This window comes from Lepus europaeus, chromosome 9 (genome assembly GCF_033115175.1).
Source record: "Lepus europaeus isolate LE1 chromosome 9, mLepTim1.pri, whole genome shotgun sequence".
NCBI classification, from domain to species: domain Eukaryota; kingdom Metazoa; phylum Chordata; class Mammalia; order Lagomorpha; family Leporidae; genus Lepus; species Lepus europaeus.
In genome coordinates, this window is record NC_084835.1 from 72654639 (window position 1) to 72671835 (window position 17197).

General features: G+C 45.5%; 1 protein-coding gene across 2 annotated transcripts; it reads left to right on the forward strand.

Annotated features, from left to right (window-relative positions):
• Window positions 1-256: 256 nt before the first annotated feature.
• Window positions 257-16456, forward strand: HRH4 (histamine receptor H4). 2 transcript variants are annotated; one of them, XM_062200239.1, is made up of 3 exons: window positions 257-449; window positions 7604-7767; window positions 15522-16456. In XM_062200239.1, the coding sequence occupies exons 1-3, from the start codon at window positions 257-259 to the stop codon at window positions 16314-16316; spliced, it is 1152 nt and encodes a 383-aa protein (XP_062056223.1). In that variant the 3' UTR covers window positions 16317-16456. The 2 variants fall into 2 exon arrangements, with proteins under 2 accessions (XP_062056223.1, XP_062056224.1); XM_062200240.1 differs by lacking the exon at window positions 7604-7767 and having other exon boundaries at window positions 15601-16456.
• The last annotated feature ends 741 nt before the right edge of the window (window positions 16457-17197 follow it).

The window sequence follows — 17197 nt, forward strand, 5'->3', positions numbered from 1 at the left end:
TCTTACAAAGAATGTTTCAGAGAAAATATTTCCCCATTTTTGGCAAGTACTTGTTTTTGAGAGTCAGTTAAAGGGAAACTGTTACCACAAGTTTCCTTATCAAGAATCAGGAAGTACTATGAGATCATCTTGAGATTAAGGAGTTGTTTTAAAAGTGGGAGAATGTACGTTCTGGGCACCTGGCTGGGCTACACACGACTCAGGACTGTCTGGCTGGACTCATTTGCTCCTGTGAAGCTCCTCATCTTTTAGGGTGATGTCCAATACTAACAGCACAACTCACTTAACACCAAGCGATAGTATTGCTTTAGCATTTTTAATGTCCTTACTAGCTTTTTTTATAGCGGTAGGAAATGCGGTGGTCATTTTAGCTTTTGTAGTGGACAAAAACCTTAGACATCGGAGTAATTATTTTTTTCTTAATTTGGCCATTTCTGACTTCTTTGTGGGTAAGTTATATCTTTATTTAAAATACTCTTCCAATTATAATTTATTTCTGAAACCATAAGATGCACTGAATGAGATTGGGGAGGATGAAAACAAAAGCAATCACTACTGAAGTCTTGGGAGGACCTTGTGGCTTGTTAAGGGAGTGCTATGCAAGTGAAAGTCAGTATTGGAGGGGATTCTCATCTGAACACAGTTTATTCTTTTTATAGAATAGTCCAGAATAATTTTTATACAATAGTCCAGAATAATAGAAAGTCCAGAATAATTATAAAGATCCTGAGTGTGGTATATTGTTTTATAGGATGTCGTAAAAGTATTACTTCACTTAAAATTATTTATTTATGTATTTAATTATTTGAGAGAGTGAAAGAGAATGAGAGCACAGGAGTATGCAAGTGGTTCCATCTGCTGGTTCATCCCCCAAAGTCTGCAATGACTAAGACTAGGCTGGTGCTGAAGCCAGGAACTAGGAATTTAATCCAGTTTTTCCTCACAAAAATGGCAGGAACCTCATTACTTGATCCATCACCACTGTCTCCCAGAGTTTGCATTAACAGAAAGCTGGAGTCAGGAGCTGGAACTGGGAAGAAGCCAGGTACTCTAACATGGGTTACAGAATCTTAACCAGCATCTTCACCAATAGGCTAACAGCTACCTACCCCTCTAGTATTATTTAATCTGGCACATTCAGATCATTTTTGCTTATTGCTAATTAAGCTTATATTTATGTTAAAATGAAACTTAAGGACTATTTTGTTTGCTGAACAAGAACTGTGTTCTAGGCAATAAATACTAGCCCCCTCTTTCGATTTCTCTGCAATTATGTCACTCCAAGCCAAGATCTCAAACTCTGTCACACTACCTACCATCCCTAAGTGCTGTCCGGTGTGCAAACACTATTAGCTAATTGGCAGATCTATTGGACAGTGTATTAGTTTCTTCTTTAGTTTCTTTTTCAAAGTAGTGGAGTAGATAAGAGAAATTCATAAGTGACTGTAGCAGTGAGACTCTGTGAAGACCTACCACATTCTATGGGTACTTGGAAGCAGGGGCGGAAACACATTTAGTTAGCGGCTAGTGGCATTGAAACACACTGTGAAGGACATACAGAATTTCCATAGACAGATGGGGACGAGAGGAACATCCAAAAATCAGCAGTGGAATGCTGATAAAAAAAAAAAATCATTGTTTCAGTGCTGTTGTTGCGGCACAGAGGGTTAGGTCAAAGGTTGCAATGCTAGCATCCCATATGGGAGTTCTGGTTCAAGTTCTGGCTATTCTGCTTCTGACCCAGCATCCTGTTAACTTACCTGGGAAGGCAATTGAAGATCGTTCAAGTATATGGGCCCCTGTTGCTCTTATAGGGGACCAGGATGGACTTCCTGGCTCCTGGTTCTGGCCTGGACCATACTTAGCTGTTATAGCCATTTGAGGAGCGAGCCAGCAGATGGAAGATCTCATTGTTCATATCTTACTAAGTGTAAGCTTAAAGTTGGCTGGTGTGGAAGTGGTTGAATGGGAGCACCAGGGGATGAAGTTGAAATCTACAGTGAAGGCCTGTGAACACAGCAGTGAGGCTGCATGGGAGTTCAGTCAGCAGGTGATGTGGAGAGGTAGAGGTGCATGGGTTGAAGCTTTCCTTTAGAGGCAGAAGAGCTGTCGGAGGTGGGAAGCTTCAGTATGTGGCTGCGTGGTTTCAGAGAGGGTCCTGTGGCAATCTAGGCAGGAAAATTGGGTAAGATTCTGAGCTAGGGTGAGGGCAGAAAGAGAGGCCAGGAGACAGAGCTGCAAAGGGTGTGGCCACACAGGAGAAAGAGAAAGATGAACTGAAGACTGGACTTCTCAGGTGAAGAAGCCATGGCACTCTTAATAGAAATAAGAAGCCTTGTGTTGTTTTGATGCCGCATTGAACGTTCTGTAGGAAACATCCGTGGAGAGACTGGTTTAGGAGTCATGGCTGGCATGGAAATGCCAGGGTTGCAGATATAGCAATATAGATATGTCAAAGAATGCAATGATCTCCCCATTTCTCGCATCAATTCTTTCCCTCCAGGTAACCAACATTTGCAGCTTGATGTAGATCCTTCCATGTCATTCTCTGTCTTAATGGACCTGTGCAGATGTACAATATTTGTGAATGTAGAGAATATTTTGCTACAAATGTACTTATCAGTCTCTCCCTCCTCAGAATTGTGGGACTTTTAATTGATACCAGCACTTAAAATACATGATATTGTTTGATTCACCCAGAGAGGGAGGGCTTGACTACCCGACATGGATTACAGAATGTGGGACAAAGGTGGCTCCAGGCAAGAATGAATATCTGTGCCTGGCCAAGGTCAGCTCCATGGCAGCCCCATCGTCCAGGGCTAAGCAGCACAGGCAGAGCCAGGGCTAGTCTTTTTGAAATGACCCTGCTGGGAAAGCAGTTGGCCTATTGGTGTTCCCTCCCCACCAGCAGGTGGATAGGAAAAGAATGGGCTTCGCTCCAGATGAGAGGAGTCAGGGGCAGGTCAAACAGCATTTCTATTAATCTACCAGTATTTACTTTCCTCTTCCCCTGCACCCTGTCAGTGTTACCCCCAGCTTTGCTTAACACAATACTTGCCATGGCACAAGAATTACAACAAGCCCCAAGAGCTTTTTGTAACGAGATTCAAGTTCTCTGCTAAGGCTGTGCTTTCACGTTACCATGCTTGGAAGCGGCCCTTTTGGCTTTGAGCACAGAGGAACACTTGGAGAAAGTGGAGAGGACAGGGCTCATGGGAGGTTTTTGTCACTGTAAGCCAGCCTTTCTTCACGTGTGGGTCAGGAGACCCAGCGTTCCAGAACCATGTAATGATGGCAGGGCAGATTAGAACCTCACACTGGCTCAGTCTGGTCGTGGGCTTTCTGGCCAAATGCTGCCCCCCCCCCCACCCCCACCCCGCTAAAAATCTAGATTTGTGACATCTGAGTAGCTAGCTTCCCAGGTTTATGTCTGCAAGGTAAAGAATTACTGGAGAACAATTTCAGGACCAGTTTCACCAGATACTGGTTAAATATGCCTCATCTCTAACTGGGAAAAATGCACCATCCATATCCATACTGATAAAACCAGTATCAGATGACCCATCTGTCCCCCTAGGTGTGCTTTGTTCACATCTGCATCTATGGCCTCAGTAGCATCTTCAGGGGGAGAAGGTGGGGGCTGCCAACAGAGCCTGAACCACGTTCTCGGGATGGTAAAGTGTACCTTCATACCTGCGTGTCCCAGCCAGGGCTCTTCTCTTGCCTTCTGCCTTAGTCTCCTTGGGCTGCCATAACAAACTACCATAGACTGGTGACAAGCAGCAGAAATGTATTTCTCAGAGTTCTGCATGTTGGGATGTGCCAGGTCAGGGTTGTGGCCAGTGTGGTTCCTGGTGAGGGCGCTCTTCCCAGCTTATAGATGGCTGCCTTCTCATTGCATCCTTACATGGTCTTTCTCCAATTGTATGAAGAGAGAATCAGCTCTGATATATCTTTCCCCTCCCCCCAAAAATGTATTTATGTATTTTGAAGAGAAAGAGAGAGAGAGAGAATCTTCCATCTACTGGCTCACCCTCCAAATGGCTACCATAGCCAGGGCTGGGCCAAAGCTGGGATCTAGGAACTCCATCTGTGTTGCCCACATAGATGGCAGTGATCCAAGTACTTGAGCCATCATCTGTTGTCTTCCCAGGCACATTAGCTGGGAGCTGTATCAGAAGCTGAGCAACTGGAACTTGAGCTGGCACTCTGATATGGGATGCCATGTCACAAGCCGTGTCACAAGCAGCAGCTTGTGCTACATTGCCATCCACTGGTGTCTCTTTTTAAAAAGTGTTATTTGGCAGAGCAACAGATACACACAGAGAGGTATCTTTCATCTACCTGTTTACTCCCCTAATGGCCACAACAACGAGGGCTGGGCCAGGCTGAAGCCAGGATCCGGCAACTCTACCTAGGTCTCCCATGTGTGTGTCAGGGGCTCAAGTACCTTGGTCATCTTGTAATAGAGCAAATCTCCCAAAGTCTTAACAGGACTTAAAGAAAAGGGTCACTTCTCAAATACCCTCAATAGCCAGGGTCAGGTCAGGACCAGAGCCAGGAGCAGGGAACTCATTCCAGGTCTTTGATGTGGGTGGCAGGGACCCAATTTCTTGAACTGCTACCTGCTGTCTGCCAGGGTGTGCATTAGTAAGAAGCTGGGTTTAGGAATGGAGCCAGGACTCAATCCCAGGCACTCTGATATGAGATGTGATTCCTACCTGGCATCTTTACCCCTCCAAGAAATTTTTTTAAAAATTTTTAAAATTTTTATTTATTTATTTTTTGACAGGCAGAATGGATAGTGAGAGAGAGAGACAGAGAGAAAGGTCTTCCTTTTTGCCGTTGGTTCACCCTCCAATGGCTGCTGCGGCCGGCGCATCTCGCTGATCCCAAGCCGGGAGCCAGGTACTTCTCCTGGTCTCCCATGCGGGTGCAGGGCCCAAGCACTTGGGCCATCCTCCACTGCCTTCCCGGGCCATAGCAGAGAGCTGGCCTGGAAGAGGGGCAACCGGGATAGAATTCGGCGCCCCGACCGGGACTAGAACCTGGTGTGCCGGCGCCGCAAGGCGGAGAATTAGCCTGTTAAGCCACGGCGCCGGCCTCCTCCAAGAAATTTTATTCTCATTCTCCTTCCCTCTCTTTCACCTTTACCTTCACTTCCTTTTCCCCCTTCACCTTCTTTTAGTGTAGATTGTTTTCCATCACTTTTAAAAATCTTCAGACATTCCAAAGGCTTATTGTTCTTTTCTAGGAACTGGCTTTTAGTTTTATGAAGGAAAATCAAGAAAAATTGGCTGGCCCAGATAGAAGAGTCACTTTTTGAAAGTCCTTTGGAGTGAACCACAGACATTACACCACAAGACAGAGGCACTGAGCATGACACAAAACATCACATAGAACACAGGGTGGCAGCACTGTTTTATGAAAAAAAGTCGAAGAGCTAGAGCAGAACCTGTTTGAAGCTAACCACTCAAGCATTGCTAAGGTTTTTAAAGATCTATCTATCTATCTATCTATCTATCTATCTATCTATATCTATCTATCTGAAAGGCGGTGGGGGGGGGGAAGAAGGATAGGAAGAGGATCTTCCATCTGCTGGTTCATTCCCCAAATTAGGCTCCTTTCTCTTCATGTTATTCAGGAAGTGTGTGAAAAGGGGCAGCTTAATTCACACTCTTCCCTATCACCTTTGCCTTGGAGGAGTCTGCAATGCAAGTGACTACTCGCCGCCTCACTCTTCTCTCTCACCCTGGGTCAGATATGAGTGCAGCCGTGGGAAAAACACACGTTGCAAGCACTGGAAAGCACAGCTATGACTCAAAATGTAAAAAAGTCTTTGAGGTACTTTGATTTGTCTCACATTAACTTGGCGGCCTTTTTTACACCATAGCCACCTTCCTCAACACACATACATGATGAGATGAATGGTACTATTATTAAACTTACTTATTAGACATATAATTGCTCTGGTTCAGATGGCCACATCCCATACTGGGGCACCTGAGTTTAGGTCCTGGTTCTACTTTCTACTCTGGATTTTAGCTCTCTGCTAACATACATCCTGGGAGGCAGCACGTGATGGCTCAAGTAATTGGGTCCCTGCCACCCAACACATTCTCCTTCTTGTCTCGATTGTGTTCCCAGCTTTTGACTTTGTCCTGGCCTAGCGCTAGCTGTTGTGGAGATTTGGGGAGTGAACCAGTGGGTGAGCACACACACTATCTCTCTGCTTCTCAAACAAATACATGAAAATTTAAAACATATGGAGATATTCAGCAAAATCAAACTTCAATGGAGCTTCCACTTAATCCTATCATCCACAAGTAGGGACACCGCTCTGAATTATCAATGCTATTAAAAACCCATAAAAGCTGGCCGGCGCCATGGCTTAACAGGCTAATCCTCTGCCTTGCGACGCCGGCACACCAGGTTCTAGTCCCAGTTGGGGCGCCGGATTCTATCCCGGTTATCCCTCTTCCAGGCCAGCTCTCTGCTATGGCCCAGGAAGGCAGTGGAGGATGGCCCAAGTGCTTGGGCCCTGCACCCGCATGGGAGACCAGGAGAAGCACCTGGCTCCCGGCTTGGGATCAGCGAGATGCGCCAGCCGCAGCGGCCATTGGAGGGTGAACCAACGGCAAAAAGGAAGACCTTTCTCTCTGTCTCTCTCTCTATCCACTCTGCCTGTCAAAAAGAAAAAAAAAAAAACAAAAACCATAAAAGCTAAAGATGAAAGAGCCCAATTTAGTCATTTTTCACAGGCAGTTTCTATGCTGGACTGAATCACTGTGGTAGAGTTTATCATCTATTTGTTCATTCAGTGAAGGTTTGTACTTAAAGTCAGAGGCTGTGAAATCAAACCACCTGTGTCAAATCCAGTCTTCTGTATTTACTAGCTAGGAGAAAATAAGGTTAACAAAGATAAGAGGGTAAATGGGGGTTGAGTGTAATTGTCTAATTGGACTAATTATGTCTCCTTGTTGAACTTCAGATTCTGTTATCTCAGCATGGTTCCTCCCTTACAAAGTTTCTGTGAAGAGTAAGTGAGGCACTATTTGAAATGCACACAGAACAATGTCTGGCATTTAGTATTTGTATAACAAATTAAGCTTACTTATTAAAAAACAATTGCTCTGGTTCAGATGTCCACATTCCATTCCGGAGTGCCTAAGTTCTGGTCCTACTCTTAGCTGTCATGAGTTTAAGTGAAATGTGCAAGTCTTCAGTCAACATTAGATGTTGTAGGAGATACAAACATTGACTTACAAGCTGGTCCTAATCTTGAGGAGAGACGAATTAGAAGACCACTATTATATGAAGTCAGGCAGTTGTGGCCAAGAGAAGGGTGCAGAGAACAGGTACTCAATATGGAAAGTTATGAGGAAACATGGAAGGTACATTGTTTGTGACAGCTATTATGGAAATGGCATTTAAGGGGGAAATCTGTCCAGAGATGCTTGATGAAATAGGACTTTAAGCTTTATCCAAGCCATTTTTAGTGAATTCAGATACGTCATTGTGTTGTGTATCCAGTAAGAAAATATTTCTTTGTATTCGTTATTGTGGGCTATTTTTTTTAAACCTTTATTTTTTCCCTGAATAGGCGTGATTTCCATTCCTCTGTACATACCCCACACTCTGTCTAATCGGGATTTTGGAAAAGAAGTCTGCCTGTTTTGGCTCATCATTGACTATCTCTTATGTACAGCATCTGTGTATAACATTGTCCTCATCAGCTATGATCGATACCAGTCAGTCTCGAATGCTGTAAGTAAAACTGTTAATTTATCTTCCTTAGAAGACAATATAAATGTCAATTTTAGATCTCCTAGCAAAAATGCTTTTAAGTTTTTTTTTTTTTTAATAATTGACAAGCTTTAGAGGGGCCTATCCTTTTATCTGCTACAGAGTTCTCATTAGCACTTACTTTGTAAGATTTGGGTAAGGTGCCCCACTATGTGTTACTAAAATGGGAAAGTATCAAAGAAAAGCCAAGGTGAGTCGTCAGAAGTATTGTAGGGACTGGGTAGCAGACTGGATATACAATAGATTCACAAATTTATCAGTTTCACTCTATAGACAAATCGAGACCTAAATATGCTCAAAGTTGAAAATTGATGGGCAAGTCGAAAGAATTCAAGACTTTTGAATGGGATTAGAAAGTCAATTCTGAAGCTCCAAAAAAAAAAACAGATAGGTTATGTAATGAGACCAGCCAGAAAGACCAAGACCCTAATACCAACTTAGCATCCATGCCAAGAAAGTCTGAACTCACTTAGATCTGGAATAGCGTCATTAACACACATATTGGGCCTTTCATTATTGACGTAAAGTGCCTGATAATCTTATAAATAGGAAAGATTTAATTAGCTCACAATTTTGGAGGTTCAAGTCCAAGATTGCATGGCCCCATTGCTTTGGCCCCTGGTGAGGACAGCAGATGGCAATGGGGGAGCACGTGTGGAGGAAAGGCCACATGATGAGCCAGATGCAGAGGGAGGAGCTGGGCCCAAACTCAGGTTTTTATAACAACCCTTTGAGAACAACTTTCCAAGGGCAGGCGACCAGTGACCTAAGGACCTCCCACCAGACCATTTCCTAAACACCATATTTGGATTCAACTTGCATCCTGTTAGTACCATTAACTTTGCAGTTTAAGGTCCTGAGTGAGTTTGGGGAACAAATCACATTTAAATTCTAGCAATGAGTTATTGACAATTCTTAAGCAAGTAAAGTTTCTCAGCAACTCCCAGAACAAAGGAGAAAATAAGGTTGACATAAAGACAAGGGGGTGAAGGGGGGCTGATGAATTCGGGGCAGGGATCGGAACTCTTTGAGGCCTAGATGGGAAGTGTCCCTCCTTCCCATGTCCCAGGGACCCCATCCTTTGGGGGACTCCTGTATGACAAGCATCTTGCCAAGTGCTGCACCACAGAAGGGAATAAGCAGAGTCCGATTTTGAGGAGCCTAATAATCTATGTGGAGGCAGATCTGGAAAAACATGGGTTCAGGACCACAGACTGAGCGCTGTGCTGGCAGCATTGGAGGACAGGCCCATACTGGCCAGGTAGGACTGTGTGTTCTAGCATCCAACAGGACTCAGAGAGAGTGTTAGATAAGATGAAGGACAAGCTGCTGGAATAGAGAGACTCCAGAATGCTGAGCCTCAAGCAAGACAGAAGTTTCTTCTTTTGTCACAGGCCAGTCCAGGAAAGGTGGGAGACTGTGCTCCAACAACTCGCCCAAAGACCTCCACCAGCAGAGGGCTTCTACATCCTCTAGTGTAGGGAATGGCAAAATTTTATGCTGAAGGATCAGATAGCACTTATTTTTGGCTTTGCAGGACTTAATATTCTGTTGCAACTGCTCAACTCTGTGCCTTTGTAGCACAAAAATAACCACCCATGATGTTAAAAAAATGTGCTTGCCTATGTTTCAATAAAACTTTATTTACCCAAACAAGTAGTGGGCCACACTTGTAGCACAGGCAGCAATTTGCTGGCCCCTGCTCTAGGCCATGGTCTTTCTCCACGTAAGTTCAGGTTGTCACACCTAGTTCTAGACAGGAGGAGTGAAGAGTGGAAGTTGCAGGCAAGGGATTTTCTTTTAAACAAGTAGTGCAGAACCGCATAATCATCTCTGTATTGAAGAAACTTTGACTCATGGTTCCATCTCACTGCAAAGGAAGCAGGAAAACAGAAGTCTCTAGTTGGGCTGTCATATGGCCAGGAAGGAGAGAATGGATGTGGTAGGACAGCCAGGTTCCCCTACACTTGGCATTGGGAACCTCACTGATACTAGGGTCCACTACACTGTGCATTGGTCAGATCATGGAGAAAGCGCCAACCAATTTGAATCAATAATTCAGATGTTGATAATCTTATATCTTTATTTATTTTTGATAGGCAGAGTGGACAGTGAGAGAGAGACAGAGAGAAAGGTCTTCCTTTCTCCGTTGGTTCACCCCCAATGGCTGCTCTGTCAGCGCGCTGTGGCCGGTGCACTGCGCTGATCTGAAGCCAGGAACCAGGTGCTTCTCCTGGTCTCCCATGTGGGTGCAGGGCCCAAGGACTTGGGCCATCCTCCACTGCACTCCCTGGCCACAGCAGAGAGCTGGACTGGAAGAGGAGTGACCGGTACAGAATCCGGCGCCCCGACTGGAACAAGAACCCAATGTGCTGGTACTGCAGGTGGAGGATTAGCCTATTGAGCCACGGCACTGGCTGATAATCTTATATCTTTAAAACTATAAGTCAAACAATTATTAATCTGTAAAGTCAATTCAGTGAGCTGTGACCATTTTTTTAATGAAAAAATATGGAATGAAACAGTGGAGAAAAATAAACCAGATTAGAAAAACATCCGAGTACCTGGTGTATAATAGAAGTATTGCTACAAATGCTTCTATGTACTTGTCATCACAAAATCATTTTCTTGCTTAAAGTTAGAGATGTTTGCAAACAGTGTGCTGATTCCAAATGTTTCACATTTGCACTTTAAAACTTCCCTTTCTTTCTGTGCTAACGTTTCATCTTCAGCGAGTGGCTAAGCTTTTTTTTTTTTTTAACTTCTTTTTTTTTTTTTTTTGGTTTTTTTTTTTTTTTTTTTTTTTGACAGGCAGAGTGGACAGTGAGAGAGAGAGACAGAGAGAAAGGTCTTCCTTTTGCCGTTGGTTCACCCTCCAATGGCCGCCGTGGTAGCGCGCTGTGGCCGGCGCACCGCGCTGTTCCGATGGCAGGAGCCAGGTGTTTCTCCTGGTCTCCCATGGGGTGCAGGACCCAAGGACTTGGACCATCCTCCACTGCACTCCCTAGCCACAGCAGAGAGCTGGCCTGGAAGAGGGGCAACCGGGACAGGATCGGTGCCCCGACCAGGACTAGAACCCGGTGTGCCGGCGCCGCAAGGCGGAGGATTAGCCTGTTGAGCCACGGCGCCGGCCTATGGCTAAGCTTTTTGAATCTATCCTCAGGTTGGTGTTGCAGAAAAGGGACAACTTGCCCAGCTAGAAAAAAACACTTAGAGAAACAAGGAGGGATGTCCAGGAGGAAAGCAAAGTTTGTTTCATCCTCTTTGTGCCCAGAGGAATTCTTCTGGCAGTGCAGGCTGGGAGGGATGAGGTCGGCTCGCTCTGGGTCCCTAGAGCACAGTACAGCGTCAAGTTGGTGATAAGGACTCCACAAGCGAATGCCTGCCTGCTGGCCCGGGAGCTCAGGCAGCACCTGCAGCCCTGCATGCCATCAGGGGGAACCAAAAGGATGCCTTCCAGGACCACCGGGTGCTTGGAGGCAGTGACCGTGGGGAAGCTGAACTCTTACGTAGCTGAAGGTAGAAGAGACAGTGTGACAGGGGCCAGGGGTCTGCTGGGCCGGGGACATGGAAATCTGACAATGACTTGGAGAAGCTCAGTGTGGGTGGCCACTGACGATGACACGGCTCAGAGAAGCTTTCTGGAGGAGCAGATGCCACATGGTTGAAGCAAGAGTGGGTTGAGGAGGACAGCCAGGCTAGGGGAAAGCCCGGAGGGCTTGGCAGTCAAAATGCAGGACGGAGAGGGCGGGCATGGCATTTCTGTACCAGTGAAATCACTGGGGCTGCGAGCCCTGGCTAGGGCACCGTAGTAGTTTCCTTGGTGCTTCGGACAACAAGAATGTTTTCCCCTGCTTCCAACAGTTAGGAGTTTACCATCAAGGCGTTGGCAGGGCCATCCTTTCTCTGAAGGCTCAAGGAGAGGATGTTCCATGCCTTCTCTTAGCTGCTGGTGGTGTTGGCAGTCCTTGATGTTCCTTGCCTTGAAGATGCTTCACGCCCTGAATTCCAGCAGTGGCCGAGTTCTCATCCACTGAGGCTACACGCATCACCCAGAATACCATCTCTTCTCACCCAGCTTCCTTCCCCACCCCAATAAGACACCCAAATGTTCTGCCACCCGGCTTTCCTTTGCGAGGCAGGGCATGATGCTTCACTCGGCCTCCGTCACCACGTGGTGCTCTCTGCGTGTCTATGTCTCTTTTTCTTAGACGGACCCTTGACTAACAGGAGCTCATTCTACCAAAATGATATTCACCAAGACTGTATTTCCATATAAGGCCATAATCACTAGCATTGGTGGTTAGGACTGTAATATATATATATATATATATATATATATCTAAAATAAAATATATTTAATATATAGAGAAAATATATATATATTTGCCAAGTAGAGTTAGACTGTAAGAGAGAGAGTTATAGACAATGAGAGAAAGACAGAGAGAAAGTTCTTCCTTCCGTTGGTTCACTCGCCTAATGGCCTCTATGGCTGGCACTGTGCTGATCTGAAGCCAGGAGTCAGGTGCTTCCTCCTGGTCTCCCATGTGGGTGCAGGGGCCCAAACACTTGGGCCATCCTCCACTGCCCTCCCAGGCCACAGCAGAGAGCTAGACTAGAAGAGGAGCAACCAGAACTAGTACCTGGCGCCCCAACTGGGACTAGAACCTGGGGTGCCGGCACCGCAGGCAGAGGATTAGCCAAGTGAGCCACAGCACTGGCCCATGGACTGTAATATATTTTTAGGGGAACACAATTCAACCCACAACAGGCACTTAGAATGGGCGCTGAAATCTCATTCTTCACACCAGGTGCCCTGCCTCACAAAGGAAAGCCGGGTGGCAGAACATTTGGGTGTCTTATTGGGGCGGGGAAGGAAGCTGGGTGAGAAGAGATGGTATTCTGGGTGATGCGTGTAGCCTCAGTGGATGAGAACTTGGCCACTGCTGGAATTCAGGGAGGCCACTCCCACCAGCCTGGGTCTGGATTCAAGCAACACTTGAACTGTCAAAAACGCTTTCCACAAGGGCAGGTGTCACGACACAGCAGGTTCAGCTGCTGTTTGTGATGCCAGCATCCCATATCAGAGTGCCAGTTTGAGTCCTGGCTCTTCTGCTTTTAGTCCTGTTTCCTGCTAAGTGCCTGGGAAGGCAGGAGATAATGGCCTGAGTAGCTGGATTCCTACCACCCATGTGGGAGAACTGGATGGAGTTCTTTGCTCCTGCCTTTGGCTTTGTGAATCAGCAGAAGGAAGCGCGCTCGCTCTCTCCCCACCCTCACCCCCTTGTCTTTCCCTCTTTGCTAAAACTGCCTTTCAAATAAGTATTTTTAAAAGTTTTCAATGCTTCCCACAGATGATAACACTTGTCTCTTCTTCTCAAATCCCTTGGCTGTCTATGATCTCAAATGACCTATGCATGATGGGAGAGAGGTCCTTTACCAGCATATGCTTTATATCGTTACAAAGGCTGCACAGAGCAATTAAAACACTAAGTGCAGTTTTATGGCCATGTGGGCATTGTTAGCATCTTGATAACCATTAGACTTAGTGCAGGAGATGTGCTAATGAATGGCCCAAGAAACAGAAGGCAAAAAAGTTTATCATGTACAGGAACTTGCAGTCAACGTGGGAGGTTGTGAGCTTGGCTTGAGAAGTGCTAGTTGTTCAGAGTAAAACAGCTATACTTCCCAGTAATTAAAAAGGAAATGACTTGGTTTCTTTGCTTTTATTCTTAATCAGGTTCCTCTGACGTCATGCTGTTAGTGAGCCCTTCTCAGCATGTACAGTCTTCCAAGAAAGACAACGCAGGATAATGTACATCTGTGTGAAAACACTGTAGATTGAGACTTAAAAACTCAGAAGATGGCATGAGAAAGGGCAAAGGGAAGCACATTCTCATTTTCTGAAGGTCATTTCCTTTCCCACAAGTGAGGAAACTTAGGAAACGTGTAACAGTAAAGCTGGAAGGAAACTTACAGACCTAAAAGAGGTTCCGAGAGGTTGGCTTAGAAAAGCCAGAGAGGTCCCCTTAAAAAAATCCTTGATTTGTATGTTTATCCTTCATATAGTGTGGTTGGTATTAGGTGTCTTTTGATTTAGAAGATTTTTTAAAAGATTTATTTATTTGAGAGTCAGAGTTACACGGAGAGAGAAGAGGTAGAGAGTGAGAGAGGTCTTCCATCTGATGGTTCACTCCCCAATTGGCTGCAATGTCCAGAGCTGTGCCGATCCAAAGCCAGGAGCCAGGAGCCTCCTCCAGGTTTCCCACGCGGGTGCAGGGGCCCAAGGGCCTGGGCCATCTTCCACTGCTTTCCCAGGCCATAGAAGAGAGCTGGATTGGAAGTGGAGCAGCCGGGTCTCGAACTGGCTCCTCAGGCCAGGGCATTAACCCGCTGCTCCACAGTGCTGGCCCCAGAAGATATTCTTAAGGATTTCAGGATTGGGGCCAGTTGTTGTACAGTAAGTTAAGCCAGCGCTTGTGATGCCAGCTTCTCACACCAACGTGCCAGTTGGCTGTTCTTCTGACCTAACTGCTAGCTAATTTTGTGCTCTGGAAGGCAGCAGAAGATGGTACTTGGACCCTTGCTACCCACATGGGAGATCAGGATGGAGGTCCTGGCTCCTGGCTTTGGCTGTTACAACTATTTGGAGAGTGAACAAGTGGAGGAAGATCTCCACCTGTCAATTTGTCTCTCTCTGTTGCTCTACTTTTCAAACACATAAATAAATAAATTAAAGTTTTCAGGATTGATGCAAGGATACTGGGTCTTGTGGGTGGGGGGCAATTCTCACTCAAAGAATGTCATTTTCCCTTATGGAAGCCTGTCTTTGTGACCAAGTGCAGCTAGAACATTCTCTACCCTTAAAGATTATGGCTCTTAGCCCAGTCCAGTCTTTCAAAGTGTCTGGCTATCACAGCTTTGTCATCATATTTGTGAAGTGAGAACACTTGGGGAAAGCGATGACTTGGCAATGCTCAACAGCTGTCCCACTTCTCGCAGCAGGTTCAATGTCTTTCTGTTTGTGCTGGATCTTCTTGGGAATGATACCAGAGTTTTCCTTCCTCCTCGTGACCCCACTTTAAAGTCTCAGCTTAGACTCCAGAGTAGATTCTTTCTGAGTACTGGAATCAGTTAAGGCAGTGGCTTTCAACCTTTCTTTGACTGTGCCTGCAGTAAGATATGCATTTTACACTGTAACCCAGTGCCTGCATGTCCCTCTCGCTATGTCCATGTTCCCACAGATAATGTGACTTTATTTGGTGAAGTATCATCAAACAATGCCTATCCTTGCTAAGTGTGGTGCATTCTGACATTGGTTGTTCTATTTCATTGACAAGACATGACCTGGTCTGCAGATTGAGAAATGCTGTGATAGGGTGCACCCGATTTCAGTAGGTTAGTAACTCAGATTGGTGTCTGTGGATTAGGAAAAATTGCTTTCTTCTTTTAGATACTGGCCTCGACATCTTCTGTAGTGCCAGAGTTTCACCTCAAGGGTTATAGTCTTTCCCTTGAAAATCATTAAGAAAGTTTGCATTTTGGCCCAGGCTCTACTGAAGTTGAGTCTTTTGTCCTGACCCAAATCTTGATACCCAGGTTAGTTACCACTCCCATCTCCTGCACACCCCTGAGAGTTCTGAGGATCTACGGGATGCCCTATGCAATCATTATATGTTCATTAGACTGGAAATAACTTCTCTGATCTCTTCTAGGTATCTTACAGAGCTCAGAACACGGGGATCCTGAGGATCGTCTTCCAGATGGCGGCTGTCTGGGTGCTGGCCTTCTCAGTGAATACGCCGTTGATTCTAATTTCAGAGTCTTGGAAGAATGGCAGTCAGGGATGTGAACCCGGATTTTTTTCAACGTGGTACATCTTAGTCATCACGGCACTCTTCGAAATCCTGGTCCCAGTCATCTCAGTTGCATATTTCAATGTGTATATTTACCGGCGCCTAAGGAAGCGTGGCAATGTCACCAGGGACGGTGGCCATCCCAGGCTCCCTGCTGTCCCTTCCAGTGTCTGTGGATACTTACTCAGATGTAGGCTGCTCTCCAGGACAGCTCTTCCCACGTCAGAGGAAGCAGAGAGACAGGGGAACAAAAGCAGCCTTTTGACTTCCTTGCAAACTCAGACAAAGAAAAATATAATTGCTTCTAAACCGGGTTCTCTCTCCCACTCTGATTCCTTATGCCTCCGCCAGAGGGAACATCTCAAACTGTTTAGAGCCAGTAAATTAGCCAAGTCTCTGGCCATCCTCTTAGGAGTTTTTGTTGTTTGCTGGACTCCCTATTCTTTGTACACAATTGTTCGTTCAACTTACCCCCAAGCAGAGCGCCCTAAGTCAGAGTGGTACGAAATCACATTCTGGCTTCAGTGGCTCAATTCCTTTGTCAATCCCTTCTTGTACCCATTGTGTCACAAGCGTTTTCGGAAGGCTTTCTTGAAAATATTTTGTCTGAAAAAGCAACCCTCACCATCACAAACTCCATCATTGTCATCTTAAAGATAATGTCGTCCCTTCTGTAAATTCGTCTCCCTTTCACCTTGGTGAATTTAAGCTGGTTTTCACTTTACCCTCTGATTCTGTGGAAAGAGTCATAAAATTGTAACACTTGAAACACTCTAAAAATTTGAAGCTGGAACTCAGTGGAAAAGCATCCCAGGGCATAACCACCCTATACTGATGGACAATATTTTGGTAAACTCACAGTCACAGTAGGACTGTATGTTTTTTTAGTTGTCACCTCTTCCTCTCGAGATCTTAATAGAGCATTGATTGTGAAAATGAGTTTTGTTTTCCTTTCTAGGTTCAGTGTTTGTGGTACATTCTTCATTCCTCTTTTATAGTAATATGCACACATCCCATCTGACAATCACTCCCTAACGTGTACAATAGAGAAAGGCACCTCCTTGCTGGGGGTGGGCAGATCTGTTGGGGTTTGAGTTGGCGAGAGCGGGGAGCTGGAGTGTGCCAGGGTGAGCTCACGTGCGTTTCCACACGATGCCGCTGATCCCAGGAAGGAGGAAGCACAGTGAGAGAGAGAGAAGAGATGGTCAGGCAGCTCTCAGATGTCCTCAACGACATTATGTCAGAGGCCCCTGTGGCCATGGGGTGCAAGGGGAGGGCCCAGCAGGAAAGGATGGTTTGTCTTCTGCCTGTCCCCTTCCCACTTCTACATCAGCTCAAACTTCCCTTCGGGAGCAAACCGGGAGAATGTGCAAGGCTAAGACCTGGTGAGAGCACGGTATTGAAAATAGTTGGACTAAAACATTTTGGTGAAAAAAATTTTAAATTCATGAGTGCTTTTTTCATCTTGCACATTTTCCATAAACTTTTCAAATATCCCTTGAATGCATGAATTATTTATTTTTTTGCATCAAAAT